General features: G+C 44.9%; 1 protein-coding gene across 1 annotated transcript in view; it reads right to left on the bottom strand.

The window, feature by feature from the left end:
• Nucleotides 1–17,224, bottom strand: part of ST8SIA2 (ST8 alpha-N-acetyl-neuraminide alpha-2,8-sialyltransferase 2) — a 227,648-nt gene that overhangs the window by 33,471 nt on the left and 176,953 nt on the right. Inside the window, exon 5 of the mRNA XM_030190444.1 lies at nt 2,464–2,757. Within this exon, the coding sequence (XP_030046304.1) occupies nt 2,464–2,757 (294 nt within the window). The remainder of the gene's footprint in view (nt 1–2,463; nt 2,758–17,224) is intronic.

The following is a 17,224-nucleotide window of genomic DNA, read 5'->3' as shown; positions in this document are numbered from 1 at the left end:
GAAAAGACATGAGGTATTGAACCATGCACCTCCCTTTACCTAAGCAACCTTGCAGTAAAAGCAAGATGTATTTTTTTTGTAGGGGCATCTGGGGGGAGCAGAGAGTGGGCGTGACAGTGTGAACCAGTTAGCGCAGCCACGTTACTGCGCAATAAGGGGCCCTTTCAGAAAGCAGCAGTAAGCTCAATGTGGGCTTACCGCACGCCAATATGGAGCTACCACTGGCACAATATGGGCACCAGCGGTAGTTCCAGCCCTAGCACACGCCATTTTCTGTGCTAGGGAAAATAGGGCACTATTTCCTAGTGCGGCAGTTACCCAGCAGTAATCAGACAGCATTGCGCACTACCTGGCTACTGCTGGGTTAGCGCTGGTGCCCTTATCGGCACCTCAGTGGGTGGCAGTAAGCAATCCCCCTCGCATGGCCATGCAGTAAGAGCAATCGTATTGCATGGCAATGGCTACTACTACTAATCATTTCTATAGCGCCACTTGACATACGCAGCGCTGTACACATACAAATCAACCTATGCATCCAGCTTTTCCCAAATAAGCACACAACTATGGAACGCATTACCAAAAGCCGTGAAAACAACTTATGATCACCTAAACTTCCGGAAATCATTAAAAACTAACCTGTTCAAAAAGGCATACCCTACCGACCCAACTTAAATGCCTGAATCCTGCAACACAACGAAACCAAAGCTCGTAATGGACTTGTAATAACTCTTCCTCTCTACGATTCCCTAATGTGTCTGTACACACGAACCTTATTCTACCACAACATTACTGTATTTGTTCATACCAGAATTGGCGATCGCCATATCGATCCTGCAAATAGGTGGGGAAAATGCGGGATCAAATGTAACAAACGTAAATGTATATATAGAGGTACTTTCTCTGTCCCTAGAGGGCTCACAATCTAGGTTTTTTGGTACCTGGGGCAAAGGAGGGTTAAATGACTTGCCCAAGGTCACAAGGAGCTGCAGTGGGACTTGAGTGGAGGAGTGGCCTAATGGTTAGTGCAGCGGGCTTTGATTCTGGCAACCCGGATTTGATTCTCACTGCAGTTCCTCATGTGCTGAAGGAATGGATCCTCAGAAGCTTAGCTGAAATTGGGTGGCGGAGCAGGTGGGGGGAAGAGGGGGTGGTGGTTGGGAGGCGAGGATAGGGGAGGGCAGACTTATACGGTCTGTACCAGAGCCGGTGATGGGAGGCGGGACTGGTGGTTGGGAGGCGGGAAATACTGCTGGGCAGACTTGTATGGTCTGTGCCCTGAAAAGGACAGGTACAAATTCAAGGTAAGGTATACACATATGAGTTTGTCTTGGGCAGACTGGATGGACCATGCAGGTCTTTTTCTGCCGTCATCTACTATGTTACTATGACCTTGGGCAAATCATTTAACCCTCCATTGTCCCAGGCACCAAACCTTAGATTGTGAGCCCTCTAGGGACAGAGAAAGTACCTGCAAATAACGTGTACAACGCTGTGTACTTCTAGTAGCGCTATAGAAATGATTAGTAGTAGCAGCAGGGCTTTTTTTGAAGGGGGTACCTGGGGGTACTGAGTACCGGCACCTTTTTCATTCTCTGCTAAAATTGACCCATGGACCCCAGGTTTTAACGACCGATCTCAGGCTCTTCACACCAATTCTGCCTTGTCATAGATTCTGTGACTGGTTGCAGGGGGCCTGGCTATTGTGGGGTGGGTCTCTCAGTGATCACCCCACCCCACCCCTGAAGGGTGGCCTGGCATTTGAGCACCGGCAGCTTTTTCGCTAGAAGAAACGCACTGAGTAGCAGCCATGGCCATGTGGTAAGATTGCTCTTACCGCATGGCCATGCGAGGGGGAGCACTTACTGCCACGCATTAAGGTGGCGGTAAGGGCACCCGTAGCACACAGTGCTGTCTGATTACTGCTGGTTAACTGCCGCGCTAGAAAACAGCGCCGGAAATGGTGCGTGCAGCTACCGCCAGTGGTAGCTGCCTACTGGCGTGCTGTAAACCCACACTGGGCTTACCACCGCTTCGTAAAAGACCACCTTAGTGCGCAGTAATGTGGCTACACTAACTGATTCACACTGTAATGCCCACTCTGCCCCCCTCCCCCCCCTCCTGCGTACATCTAGTAGCACATAAGCACCACCATACTGGGAAAAGACCAAGGGTCCATCAAGCCCAGCATCCTGTCTCCGACAGTGGCCAATCCAGGCTTCAAGAACCCGGCAACCCCCCCCCCCCAAATATATATTGATAATGTTCAATGGACTATAGCGCTATAAAAATGATTACTAGTAGTAGTTCGTGAAGGGGATAACAACGTTCTAACAGTGCATTTGCTTCCCCGTGGAACTGGCTTTGAAAATTGCCTTGCCCATGTAACCAGGCCCAGGAAGCAGGCACCTAGTCTAGCAACGTTCCTGTTCCCCTTGAGTGGTAGAATTTGAAAGGCACTCTTACCCTCGAACTGCATGCAGCAGGCGAAGCGAAGGGTAGGCAGTGCGTACGTTGATGCGGTGCTTCAGGATCAGGCCGTTGACCCACTCCACCCTCTCTTCCCCGCCTTTGGCCATGAACGCTGGGATCCAAAGGATGCTTCCGTTCAAATTCTGCAGACGCTGCAGGAATTTCGCTTTCCAAGTTTCATTGACCAGGTCTTCAAAGGCACGCTGCACCACTGAGGGATTCATCGTCACCAGATCTGTTTTCATACCCACGTCCTTGGCAAATTCTTCTACAGGGGCTAGATTACATCTGAAAGAAAAAAATCATTAAGAGTGTCTCACTTTTATCTGTGACTAGTAAAAAAGGCCCGTTTCTGACACAAATGAAACGGGCGCTAGCAAGGTTTTCCTCGGAGTGTGTATGTTTGAGAGAGTGTATGTGAGAGTGACTGTATGTGAGAGAGAGAGTGAATGTGTGAGTGTGTGTGTGTGTGTGTGTGAGAGAGAGAGTGATTCTGGGTGCGAGTGTGTCTGTGAGAGAGAGAGTGTATCTGTGAGAATGAGAGTGTGTGCAAGTGCGTATGTGAGACACAGTGTGAGAGAGAGAGAGTGTGTTTCACACAGATACAGTGTGTGCGAGAGAGAGAGAGAGAGAGAGAGAGAGAGAGAGAGAGAGTGTGTGTGAGACACAGACTCTCTGTGAGACTGAGTGTATGAGACCAAGAGAGTGTGTGAGTGACTGTGTGACACATAGAGAGTGAATGTGATACAATGTGAGACAAAGAGTGTGTGAGAGACAGTGTGTGAGAATGAAAGAGAGAGTGTGTGAGAGAGACAGTGTGTGAGAGTGAAAGAGAGAGTGTGTGTGAGAGAGAGAGAGTGTGTGTGTGACAGAGATACCTCCCCCTCCCTCCCTCTGGTGTTAGGCCCCCCATCTTTCTCTCTGGTGTCTGAGCGTTACTGTGCAGGACGCTGAGCTCTGGCTGTGCTTCAAGGAACTGATCAATCCTATTTAATAGAATGACCTCCAACATTCTGAAGCCGAGAAACCTCGTGTGGTTGATCACTTCTGCTTGTGACGAACCCGGAAGTACGTGATGTCAATTCAGGAGATGGATACAGAGAGCAGGAATGTCTCAGCCATGCAGTCAGATTCAGAATGTTGGAGGTACGTTTTATTATATAGGATGTGCCGTGAGGAAACGCAATAATGTGTTAAAACCAAAGCAAAAAAGGACAGTTTGGAGCAGTGAACTGTGGCTCAGGAGAAGTTGAACAATACAAGATAAAGACTGTTCTATGCCACTGACCTTCTGTGTCCCCCTTGAACAAGCCAATTTACTTCCTGGGAAATTCTGGGACCAAATGTAAAATAAGGCACTCAGCATTAAGCAGCACAATTGTAACAGGTAGGGGGGGGGGGGATGGGCCTGGGTCCACCTGCCTGAAGTCCACTGCACCCCCTAACAACTGCTCCAGGGACCTGCATACTGCTGCCAGGGAGGTGGGTATGACATTGAGGGTGAAAATAAAAAGTTGTGAAACATCATTTTTTGTGGTGGGAGGGGATTAGTGACCACTGGGGGAGTCAGGGGAGGTCATCCCCGATTCCCTCTGGTGGTAGTCTGGTCATTTAGGGCACTTTTTGGGGCCTTATTCGTGAAAAAACAGGGTCCAGAAAAAGTGCCCTAAATTCTAGCTACAAATGCATACTTTTTTTCCATTATCGGCGAAAGGCGCCCATCTCTGTTCGGGTATTAACCACGCCCCAGCCCCGCCTTCACCACGCCTCCGACACGCCCCCGTCAACTTTGTACGCTTCCGCGATGGAGTGCAGTTGAAAACGTCCAAGTTCGGCTTTCGATTATACCGCGTTATTCGTTTTTGGGAGATAAACGTCTATCTCCCGATTTAGGTCGCAATATAGGCGTTTTTGTCTTTCGATTATAAGCTGGATTGGATACTTGTGGGAAACAAACATGAATAAATAAAATAAAATAAAATAAAAATGATGCAGGCAGATAGGACCACACAAAAGGTAGTCGCATTTTTGCCCACTTAGCTACATAGATTGGCACTAAATATTGGCCAGGACCTGCATAACATCTGAGTCGGCGGCTGTGCCTGGACAAGGCCCTGGCAGTGAATATCCAGCTTAGATTCAGTCCACAGTGATTAGTGGTTTTAAAACCACTGACTGCCAGGGGTTAAATATTGGGGGTGGGGGAACAATTGTTTTTAGCTTGAAACAGGAAAAGTTCTGAAATGTTGTTTTCCCCTCTATACTGTAGATTGTACACTCTTTTAAAATAACGCATGTAGTCCTTGCAAAGAATTATGCACTATTGATAAATAGCAATGGCCGCCAAGAGACATGGCTGGGCCTAGGGCAGAACTGGACCACAGCAAGCTGCCCCCCCCCCCTCCCCATTTGAGCTCCTCCTACTTGCACCAGCTGCTCCCGCATCTTTTTATCTTTGCCTCTAAGGGCGGGCCGCGCCGGCAAGCAGTGTTGGCAGGGCTGCGGGTTTCCCGCCCAATTGGTCTCCTTTCACGACCCACTGTGGCTTTTTCACGTGCCCGCTGCAGTTTTTTCCCACGGCCGCGGGTTGACTCAGTTTTCCCGCGGCCACGGCCAGTGGAGGCGGGCTTAATGATGTCATTTGTATGCAAATGGATTTATTAATGATATCATTCATACGTAAATTGTCTTTGTGCGGTTTTGGGCTGGTTTTAGGCGTGAACAATTTTTTCCATCTGGCAACACTGCCGGCAAGCCACTTCCTGTGTACCTGCTCTCACAGTCTGTCCTCTCCTGCTCCTGTCTGTGCTGGGAGTCAGGACCCAGATAATTGTATTAAAGCGATATCGTGCTAATGCAATCTTTCGGGTCCTGGACGGCATGCAGGAGCAGGGGAGGACAGACCTGGAAGAAGCAGACAGGCAGAAAGAAGGTTGCCAGCAGTGGTCCTTGGCTTGGGCCTCCCCCCTTGGAGGCCAGGCCTGGGGAATTTTGCCCCCCCCCCCGCCCACCCTCTTGGCGGCCCTGTAAATAGCATGCACTCATTAAAAATAATGCACACTCTTTGTGAAGACCGCATTCCTTCTGAAGAGTGCACACTATTTATGACAATTCCTCTGAAACAAACAAAATTCTGTTAAGTGACATGGGAAATTAAAGAAAATTTGGGAGCAGCAGACCTCTACTAAGTACCCTGCACCAGGCCCAGCTGATCCGTTAGGCATGACTAGGCAGTTGCCTAGTACACCAGCTTCTGAGGGACAGCAAAGAGCAGCTGCAGTCAAAGCAAAACAACGATCCTGACAGCCACATAAACTCTGAAAACCCTCAGCACATTCTGTTAGCTGCAGGACGAGCAGGCAAACACATACATACAAAGGAGTGGCTTAGTGGTTAGGATGGTGGACTTTGGTCCTGGGGAACTGAGGAACTGAGTTCGATTCCCACTTCAGGCACAGGCAGCTCCTTGTGACTCTGGGCAAGTCACTTAACCCTCCATTGCCCCATGTAAGCCGCATTGAGCCTGCCATGAGTGGGAAAGCGTGGGGTAGAAATGTAACAAAAATAAAATAGATACTATTGGAGATTCTACATGGAATGTTGCTATTCCACTAGCAACATTCTATGTAGAAGGCTGCGCAGGCTTCTGTTTCTGTGAGTCTGACGTCCTGCATGTACGTGCAGGATGTCAGACTCACAGAAGCAGAAGCCTGCGCGGCCACATTGGTGATCTGCAAGGGCCGACTAGTAGCAACAGTGGAGGAGTGGCCTAGTGGTTAGGGTGGTGGACTTTGGTCCTGGGGAACTGAGGAGCTGAGTTCGATTCTCACTTCAGACACAGCTCCTTCTGACTCTGGGCAAGTCACTTAACCCTCCATTGCCCCATGTAAGTCGCATTGAGCCTACCATGAGTGGGAAAGCGCAGGGTACAAATGTAACAAAAATAAAATAGATACTATTGGAGATTCTACATGGAATGTTGCTATTCCACTAGCTGAAACCACTTAAATCTCCAAACTACAAAATCTTTGGTAAATATAATCACGCTCGGGCGTCGGGCGCAATTTAGGGGAAGCCTAAGCGGACTCCAACAGCAAAAGAATATGTAGTGGCATTCAAGATAAGTTTAAGTTTTTCATTTTATTCATTTTTTTCATTTAGAGCACGCATATTTTTTGAGCACTTGGTAGAGTGTGTTTGCAACAGCACTTATGAATAGTCAAATAAAGGGACGACCCAATGAAGAGAGACTATGCCATTAGGCAAAAAACAATGAAGTTGCCTTAAAGTGGTATCTTCCGAGGGCTCCCAAATCAATACATAATAATATAAAATATTATATACGAAAAAACTAAAAATGTAATAAAATCACTATATAGATAAGCTGTTTGCACACACACAGTTCTTATCTTTGGACTTGTGAAGAGAGCTATTCCACTAGCAACATTCCATGTAGAAGGCTGCACAGGCTTCTGTTTCTGTGAGTCTGACGTCCTGCACGTACATACATGCAGGACGTCAGACTCACAGAAGCAGAAGCCTGCGCGGCCATATTGGTGATCTGCAAGGGCCGACTTCTACATGGAATGCTAGTGGAATAGCAACATTCCATGTAGAATCTCAAATAGTAGCAACAGTGGAGGAGTGGCCTAGTGGTTAGGGTGGTGGACTTTGGTCCTGAGGAACTGAGGAGCTGAGTTAGATTCCCACTTCAGGCACAGGCAGCTCCTTGTGACTCTGGGCAAGTCACTTAACCCTCCATTGCCCCATGTAAGCCGCATTGAGCCTGCCATGAGTGGGCAAGCGTGGGGTAGAAATGTAACAAAAATAAAATAGATACTATTGGAGATTCTACATGGAATGTTGCTACTATTGGAGATTCTACATGGAATGTTGCTATTCCACTAGCAACATTCTATGTAGAAGGCTGCGCAGGCTTCTGTTTCTGTGAGTCTGACGTCCTGCATGTACGTGCAGGATGTCAGACTCACAGAAGCAGAAGCCTGCGCGGCCACATTGGTGATCTGCAAGGGCCGACTAGTAGCAACAGTGGAGGAGTGGCCTAGTGGTTAGGGTGGTGGACTTTGGTCCTGGGGAACTGAGGAGCTGAGTTCGATTCTCACTTCAGACACAGCTCCTTCTGACTCTGGGCAAGTCACTTAACCCTCCATTGCCCCATGTAAGCCGCATTGAGCCTGCCATGAGTTGGAAAGCGCAGGGTACAAATGTAATAATAACAACAACAAACAAACATGTAATAACCATACATTATTAAAGGGTTGTTGCAGGGAAGACGGTGTTCAAATGATCATGATTGTTGAATTTACTTGTCATAGTCCTGAAGGGGGGGGGGGGGGGAAGTGGTGTAAGGCGGATGTTTCACCTAGGGTGCTAACACCCTTGCACCAGCCCTGTTCATTTATTTATTTATGTATTTATTGAATTGGGATTTATTAACTGCCTTTATGAAGAGACCCACCCAAGGCGGTGTGCAGCAAGCACAGTTTAACATAAACTTACAATTTTAACAGCACAACATAAATACAATAAATGAGAAAAACTTGAGAAGAGCAAATTAAAACATAATAATGGGCCTAATAATAGGGGAGATATGACTGAGGTCTACAAAATCCTGAGTGGTGTAGAACGAGTAGAAGTAAATCGATTTTTTTACTCGTTCCAAAAGCACAGAGACTAGGGGGGGGGGGGGGGTCACTCGAGGAAGTTACACGGAAATACTTTTAAAACAAAATAGGAGGAAAGAATTTTTTCACTCAACGAATAGTTAAGCGCTGGAACTCTTTGCTGGAGGATGTGGTAACAGTGTAAATTTAAGCACGGGATCTGCGCCTAAATTTTACACACGAGTCGGAAAAAGTGACGCAGAAATGGGAGGACCATGGGCGGATCGGGGGGGGGGGGCATGACTTTTACGTACGCATATAGGGCCCCGTTTACTAAGCAGCGTTATAGATGTGTTAACTTTTTAAAACTGCATTAACAATGTACATGCGTTAACCGTGTATGCACCTACAAGATCCCTATAGGCGCCTACACGGTTAGCACATGCGATAATTGTAGGTGCGTTAAAAATGCTAACGTGCCGTAGTCACCAATTAAATCCCACAGTCTTTGGAAAATCAATGGTAACATCTCTTTATATAATAGGCACCACCAACCAACATTCTAAATGAAGCCTCCAGCCGGAAGTGTGAAGGGGGAGAGATATCCGGTTTCCCCATGAGTGTCTGCCCCGCCCTCGCTCTCTCTGTAACACAACAGTGAGGGAAAACACAGCAAAGCAACGAAATCAAATCGCTCTCTCTGTAACAGTGAAGGACTCAGAGGGGGGGAGGGGAGAGAGGGCAGAAGCCCTCACTATCTCTGTAACACAAACACAGCACAGCAAGAAACTTAACACTGAAGGACTCGACTCCGAGGGGGGAGGGGACAGAGAGCAGAGGGGACAGACAGCACAGGGGAGGGGAGACAGGGCAGAGGGCAGGGACACACACACACTCCCACATGCACAAAGAAGAAAACCTTGCTAGCCCCCCGTTTCATTTGCATCAGAAACGGGGCTTTTTTACTAGTAAACTACTAAAACCAAGACTGAATATGCCGAAATATAAATAAAGCTACCAACATTTAAATATGTCTAGTTTTTTTTCTTGCTTATATTACTGAGTGCCCTCAGCAAAAAAAAACACACCACTGTTTAAGGCAATACATTTTCAATATCTATTACACAAAGACGCCAGTATTTTTTTCATATCACAAAAACGTTTTATTGTATTGCAATGCCCACTAACCTCACCAGCACTGCTACCTAATGTTAAAACCTCACACATTCATTCCTCCACTCACCTTGCACCACCTGTATTTGAATACAAAACAACTGGTTTTACATTTTAAACTGCATACATTATGCTGTTTCTTATTTTACATATGTTTTATACCATACTTATACATTATATCATGCACAAATGATCAGAAGTCCTGTGTGGCGTCTGTGGCTCAGCCCTGAGGGAGTTTCAATCCGGCATGCAGCCATTTGATGTGTAGAAGAAATTTGATGGTGGTTCCTCCTGAGGACGATTTGTGAAATGCGGTCCTGCATTGGGGAACCGGCACAATATGAAACAGATATGGTGGACTGTTGAGTTAGTCACCGAGCACACAGCACTTGTATTGTGATGCATACAGATGATTGGAGGTGGCGTATTTAATCAGCCAACGGAGGGTCAATAGACATACAGTGTTTTTCCATGAAGAGCAGTCATCCAGCGTTTATGTGGAAACACTTTTACAGCGTCCAAGCGGAAGGCGTGGCGTCTGTAGGAAAAGGACTATCTAGCTGGCAGGACTGAGTTCTGATCATTTGTGCATGATATAATGTATAAGTATGGTAAAACATATGTAAAATAAGAAACAGCATAAGTATTTGGTGCAAGGTGAGTGGAGGAATGAATGTGTGAGGTTTTAACATTAGGTAGCAGTGCTGGTGAGGTTAGTGGGCATTGCAATACAATAAAACGTTTTTGTGATATGAAAAAAATACTGGAGTCTTTGTGTAATAGATATTAAAAGTGACTCTGGAATTAAAAGAGTTATCCCCTAATTAGTCATTTTAATACATTTTCAATGCCAAGTGGTCTAGCACTTCTTTCATCGGGTCACTCTTATTTTTTGTGTGCTATAGCCTATATTATAGTGCTTGAACAAAATAACTCAAAACGTGAACTTATCTCTTAACGTTCTCTACAAGGTGCGCTGTGTTGCTTGACTTGCTGCTTCACTCTTGTCCGCCACTATCTCTAACTGAATTTGGCTTCCCCTGGAAACGTGCCTTAGTCAACAGGGCCCTTAATTATAGAATAAAGGGGTTCCTCTCCTAAATAGAGGTGCGGGCATTTGCACCACGTTTTCGTTGGTACAAAAGGCTGCACCTAAATGTAGGCATGATCCCCGGGCTTAAGCTCTGTTCTATAAACCGCGCCTAAGTTTAGGTGCAGTTTATAGAATACTGCTATGATCCTAGAATACTGCAATATGTGTTTACGGGTCAGATTTGATATATTTTCTACATATTAATGTGTTCCTGCCTTGAGAATGTAAATCCCTAGTATGTTTTGAATACCTTTGTAATGTGATATTTCATCTGTAATCTGCTTTGAACTGATGGTTAAGGTGGAACAGAAATGACAAGTTAAATTAAATTAACTGGATGGAGGACGAGGAGAACTGATGGGAGATGATGTGAAAAGATCTGGACATTTTCTCATGCTGCTGCTACCATTCTCTTATTAGGGAATATCTGGGATTGCTTCGCCTGCAGGTTTCTATGTCAGATCTTAGAACACAGAATGCCCTTTAACCTCCTGCTTTTATCAGTATCTACTGAAACTTGGAAGTTACGTAAAGCCAGTGGTTCTTTCTAGCCACAAACCTTGACTAACTGAGGAGCAAAGAACTATTTATCTCTCTTGCTTTCGTACTTTTCTCAAGTCCGTTGTCTCACAATTTTCGGGGGGTTATAAAAGAGATGAATGTTAAGTCTCCAGCACTTGAATAATTGACACTGAAGAAATCTTATCCAGCCCAAGAAAGGGAAGGGACTGTAAGAATTTTACAAATCTTGTTTTGAGTTGGCAAGACTAACAGGCTGACACCTGTGTGGGCCTGGAAGAGATGTACTATTTTGGTGACCTTATTATCCCATGTCTTTCATGCCTCCTGCCTGTACCCTGTAAACAATAGACACCCGAGGCTTCATGCAATTAGCAGCGGCTGGTGGAAGCTGCTAGTGATGTTGAGACAGATTTCGTCACGAGTGTCAACTGTACATGCAGGAGCCTGCCAAGAAGACATGATGAACTTCCTTATAATTTATCTGTCCAACGAAACCATGAGGGCACACCAAAACATAAGACACAATTTACTTTCCACTGTCTACATAAGAGAAAGTAGAAACATTCATTACTTTCCCCAGCTACAATTCATAATCCCAGCCGGCAGAGGTAGGAAGAAATGAGTGACAAGTCCAGACAGCTCTGAGGGGCAGTCAGTTTCACCTCAACAATGCAAATAGGGATGTAGAGAAGATCTCTATGTAGCAAGGGGAGGGAATTAACGTACAGAGCATTTTCACTCAAAGCAAAACATAAATGACTTTTGTACTTCAAAAAAGCATAGAGGAGAGTAATTCGCATGGAGCGGTAGACAACTGAGGGGCAGCAAAAGTGGAGGTAACTTACATAAGTACATAAGTATTGCCATACTGGGAAAGACCAAACGTCCATCAAGCCCAGCATCCTGTTTCCAACTGTGGCCAATCCAGGTCACAATATACCTGGCAAGATCCCAAAAAAGTACAAAACATTTTATACTGCTTATCCCAGAAATAGTGGATTTTCCCCAAGTCCATTTAATAACGGTCTATGGACTTTTCCTTTAGGAAGTCGTCCAAACCTTTTAAAAACTCCGCTAAGCTAACCGCCTTTACCACATTCTCTGGCAACGAATTCCAGAGTTTAATTACACGTTGAGTGAAGAAAACCTTTCTCTGATTCTTTTTAAATTTACCACATTGTAGCTTCATCGCATGCCCCCTAGTCCTAGTATTTTTGGAAAGCGTAAACAGACGCTTCACATCTACCCGTTCAACTCCACTCATTATTTTATAGACCTCTATCATATCTTCCTTCAGCCGCCTTTTCTCCAAGCCTTTCCTCATAGGGAAGTCCTTCCATCCCCTTTATCATTTTCGTCGCCCTTCTCTGCACCTTTTCTAATTTCACTATATCTTTTTTGAGATGCGGCGACCAGAATTTAACACAATATTCGAGGTGCGGTCGCACCATGGAGCGATACAAAGGCATTATAACATCCTAATTTTTGTTTTCCATTCCTTTCCTAATAATACCTAACATTCTATTTGCTTTCTTAGCCGCAGCAGCACACTGAGCAGAAGGTTTCAGCGTAGCATCAACGATGACACCTAGATCCCTTTCTTGGTCTGTGACTCCTAACGTGGAACCTTGCATGACGTACCTATAATTCGGGTTCCTCTTTTCCACATGCATCACTTTGCACTTGCTCACATTAAATGTCATCTGCCATTTAGATGCCCAGTCTCCCAGTTTCGTAAGGTCCTCTTGTAATTTTTCACAATCCTCCCGCGATTTAACAACTTTGAATAACTTTGTGTCATCAGCAAATTTAATTACCTCACTAGTTACTCCCATCTCTAGGTCATTTATAAATATGATAAAAAGCAGCGGTCATAGCACACACTTCTGGGGAACCCCACTAACTACCCTTCTCCATTGGGAATACTGACCAGTTAACCCTACTCTCTGTTTTCTATCTTTTAACCAGTTTTTAATCCACAATAGAACACTACCTCCTATCCCATGACTCTCCAATTTCCTCTGGACTCTTTCATGAGGTACTTTGTCAAACGCCTTCTGAAAATCCAGATACACAATATCAACCGGCTCACCTTTATCCACATGTTTGTTCACCCCTTCAAAGAAATGTAGTAGTTTGGTGAGGCAAGATTTCAATTCACTAAATCCATGTTGACTTTGTCTCATTAATCCATGCTTTTGAATATGCTCTGTAATTTTGTTCTTAATAATAGTCTCTACCATTTTGCCCGGCACCAACATCAGGCTCACCGGTCTATAATTTCCCGGATCTCCTCTGGAACCTTTTTAAAAAATCGGCGTTACATTGGCCACCCTCCAATCTTCCGGTACCAAGCTCGATTTTAAGGATAAATTACATAGTACTAACAATAGCTCCGCAAGCTCATTTTTCAGTTCTATCAATACTCTGGGATGAATACAATCCGGTCCAGAAGATTTGCTACTCTTCACTTTGTAGAACTGCCCCATTACATCCTCCAGGTTTACAGAGAATTCATTACGTTTCTCCGACTCGCCAGCTTCGAATACCATTTCTGGCACCGGTATCCCACCCAAATCTTCCTCGGTGAAGACTGAAGTAAAGAATTCATTTAATCTCTCCGCTATGGCTTTGTCTTCCCTGATCGCCCCTTTTACTCCTCGGTCATCTGATTCTTTTGCCGGCTTCCTGCTTTTAATTTACCTAAATCATCGGCATAAAAATCCCCTTCATTTATTATAGTGCAGGAGATGCTAAATCTTCACAGAGCTGACCACAGATCCAGAAAAAGTGTGAAGAAAATAATAAACTTAATTTCAAACTTAACTTCAACTTTCAAATGCAGGGAGAATATCGCGTGTAGATAATCGGTCCAACACTTTGGCCAGAGTTTCGCTATATATTAGCTGTCTCAGGGCGTGAGCAAACCTTTAAAAAAACAACAACAAAAGCATGCATAAACTCAAGGCTTTTCCTGCATTAGAGATTTGTCGGACTTTCTTACAAAACTGGGGAAAATACAGGATGTAAATAAGATCACATTTCTGGTAACCTTAGATGTTAAGGCATTGTACACCTCGATTCCCCAGACAGAAGCACTCCAGATTCTCTATACTCGTTTATTACAGGAAGAACCCAACCACAGAGTTCCCACTCCTTTTCTTCTATCACTTATAGACCTAGCTCTGAAAAGGAATTTTTTCAAATATTGAGAAGACTTTTTTCAACAAGTTTCAGGTGTGGCGATGGGGGCTACATTTGCCCCTTCTGTGGCCAATTTATTCATGCAAGATTTTGAAGCTAGATGGATCCTTCAAAATCCACTTCAAAAATCTATCGCCATGTGGGCATGTTTTATGGACAACATTTTTGTATTGTGGATTGATACAGAAGATAGATTATTCCAATGTTTTGAGTGGTTGAATACATGTCATCAGAATATTCAGTTTACATTGAACCATCACTCCTCTCAAATATCCTTCCTGGATGTTCTCATTTCCAAACATGACAACTCTTTAATAACAACAGTGTACAAGAAGGAAACGGATCGCAATACATTTCTTCATTTTACCAGTGATCATTCTCCCCTTCTAAAGCAGAGCCTCCCTTTTTCTCAATTTTTGAGATTCCGTCGTATCTGTACCAATACCTCTGCTTTTAAAATGGAATCTAAGGCATTTAAAGCACGCCTTTCAGAACGGGGATATCCTAAACGAATAATCCATAGAGCATACACAAGAGCACATTTTTCCAACCGTGATTTACTGTTTGCCCCAAGACCGACAGTAAATGAACCTGAAGATTGTATAACTTGTATTTCAAAATATACACTCCAGGCATTGAGGTGGTGGTAAGGGATCCTATGCATACCTGACGGTAACTGGATAGCGCACGGCGCTGCCCAATTACCATTGGGTAACCCCCTGTGGTAATATTTTTTGAATATTTCCACTAGCGCCGGAAATGCTGTGCACTGGGGATGTGAGTACCACTGGCGCCCATGTTGGGCCAATGGTTGCTCCAGATTGGCGTGCGGTAAGCCTGTGGTGGGCTTACTGCTGCTTAGTCAAAGGTCCTTTTAGCTAGTTAGCAGCCTGAATATCACTGCTAACTACTTAAGTTGCTGTCCTGCCCTAAATCTGCCTGCTAACCTAGCTGGTTAGCGGGAATATTCAGCGTGACATGATTGTTTTTTATTTCTACTGTTTTCCCCACTCATTTTTCTCTTCCCCTCGCCCACACTTAGGGGTCCTTTTACTAAGGTGCGCCGAAAAATGGCCTGCAGTGGCGTATTGGACGCGCGCAGGCCCATTTTTCAGCACTGTTGATGACCACCTGGTTAGCTCCATGCGGTAGAAACTAAAAAAAATATTTTCTGGCACGTGTGTTGCATGCGTGTAAAAAATGGAATTACCGCTCGGGACACACAGTAGCCAGGCGGTAGTTCCAAATTGACGTGTGTTGGATGCGTGTAGGCACCTACACGCCTTAGTAAAAGGGCCCCCTAGTGAGAAACGGACATCAAATTTTAGCAGACTCCACTTCTGAGTTTTGAGACACCACCAGAATGTCCTTTGTGCTCAAACCTTTTCTGAAGCTAGTAAAATATCAAGTGCCCTTACCTTATAATTCTACACTTGAAACCAATTTGGTTGAACACTATTAGCATAAAACTAGTTCAAACGATTGATATAGTTGAATTGGAAAAAGTGTAGCGAAGGGCGACAAAAATGATAGCGGGGATGGGACGACTTCCCTATGAAGAAAGATTAAGGAGGCTAGGGCTATTCAGCTTGGAGAAGAGACAGCTGAGGGGAGACATGATAGAGGTATATAAAATAATGAGTGGAGTAAAACAGGTGGATGTGAAGCGTCTGTTTACGCTTTCCAAAAATACTAGGACTAGGGGGCATGCGATGAAACTACAGTGTAGTAAATTTAAAACAAATCGGAGAAAATATTTCTTCACCCAACGCATAATTAAACTCTGGAATTCGTTGCCGGAGAATGTGGTGAAGGTGGTTAGCTTGGCAGAGTTTAAAAAGGGGTTAGACGGTTTCCTAAAGGACAAGTCCATAAACCACTACTAAATGGACTTGGGAAAAATCCACAATTCCAGGAATAACATGTATAGAATGTTTGTACGTTTGGGAAGCTTGCCAGGTGCCCTTGGCTTGGATTGGCCGCTGTCATGGACAGGATGCTGGGCTTGATGGACCCTTGGTCTTTTCCCAGTGTGGCATTACTTATGTACTTATTTTAAATGTTTGGAAATGAGTTTCAGATCTGTTTACCTTTATGGAGCTATAAGGAATCACTGACAGTGCATTGCACATCAATCATAATATTTTGAGACTATCCTGGGAACGTTGGAGTGAGAGGTTTATGTATGTATGAGAGACCCAACTAAGGGGTCCTTTTACTAAGCCGTGTAAGCATCTATGCGCGCCCGAGTGCCAAAATGGAGTTACCGCCCGACTACCGCGTGGCTCTTGCGGTAATTTCATTCTTGGGGCGCGTCTGAAAAATATTTTTTATTTTCGGACACGCGTAGTGGACGTGTGCCAAGTGGAATCTGACATGCGTAGGTCTGTACCGCCCAAATTCTTTGCCACTAGGTCTATGGCTCGTGGTAAGGTCTCAGACCCAAAATGGATGCACGGCAATTTTGATTTTGCCGCACGTTTATTTTCGGCAAAAAAGGGTCTTTTTCACAGGTGCACGGAAAAATGATTCTGCGCATGCCCAAAACCCGCGCCTACACTACCGCAGGCCATTTTTCAGCGCGCCTTTCTAAAAGGACCCCTAAAGAACAGTAGCAGAAGAGGTGGCTCCCGAAAGGACTGCACCCTACTAGTTTTGCTTTGGCTTCCTGAAGCAACAGATGTAACGGGGAGAAAAAAAAAGAAAGGGAAAACACGCATGATAGGCTTTTTGATAAGCGCTTACTAGAAAGGGAAAATGAGAGAAGCCCTGGGGAATGAGAATAGCCAGAAAAAGCCCCCCTTGGAAACTGAAATCTTTCAGAAGCTTCCTTTTTTTGTTCCATTACTCAAACGCTAGCAGCGAAGCGGCTTTTTTTCCCCTTTGCTTCAGTTCCTCTAATTTCCATCTTGATCAGCACCACGGTTTGCAGTGAGCATAATATCATTCAGTCGCTGTCCTGGTTCGTTTTTCTTGACTGACTTTTGTTGGTTAAAGCTGTGAAGCAGACCGCTGGAATCTGATCTTCGAATAAAATCCCTCCTCTTGAGCGTCAATTCAGCTGTCTCTCCTGAATCCAGAATATGAGCTGAGCTTAGTCAACATTTGAGCAAAAAAATTGTGTTGCTTCTTCTAAACA

The sequence above is a fragment of the Microcaecilia unicolor genome, chromosome 1 (assembly GCF_901765095.1).
Source record: "Microcaecilia unicolor chromosome 1, aMicUni1.1, whole genome shotgun sequence".
Classification (NCBI taxonomy): domain Eukaryota; kingdom Metazoa; phylum Chordata; class Amphibia; order Gymnophiona; family Siphonopidae; genus Microcaecilia; species Microcaecilia unicolor.
This window is presented reverse-complemented; position numbering and strand designations above follow the sequence as displayed.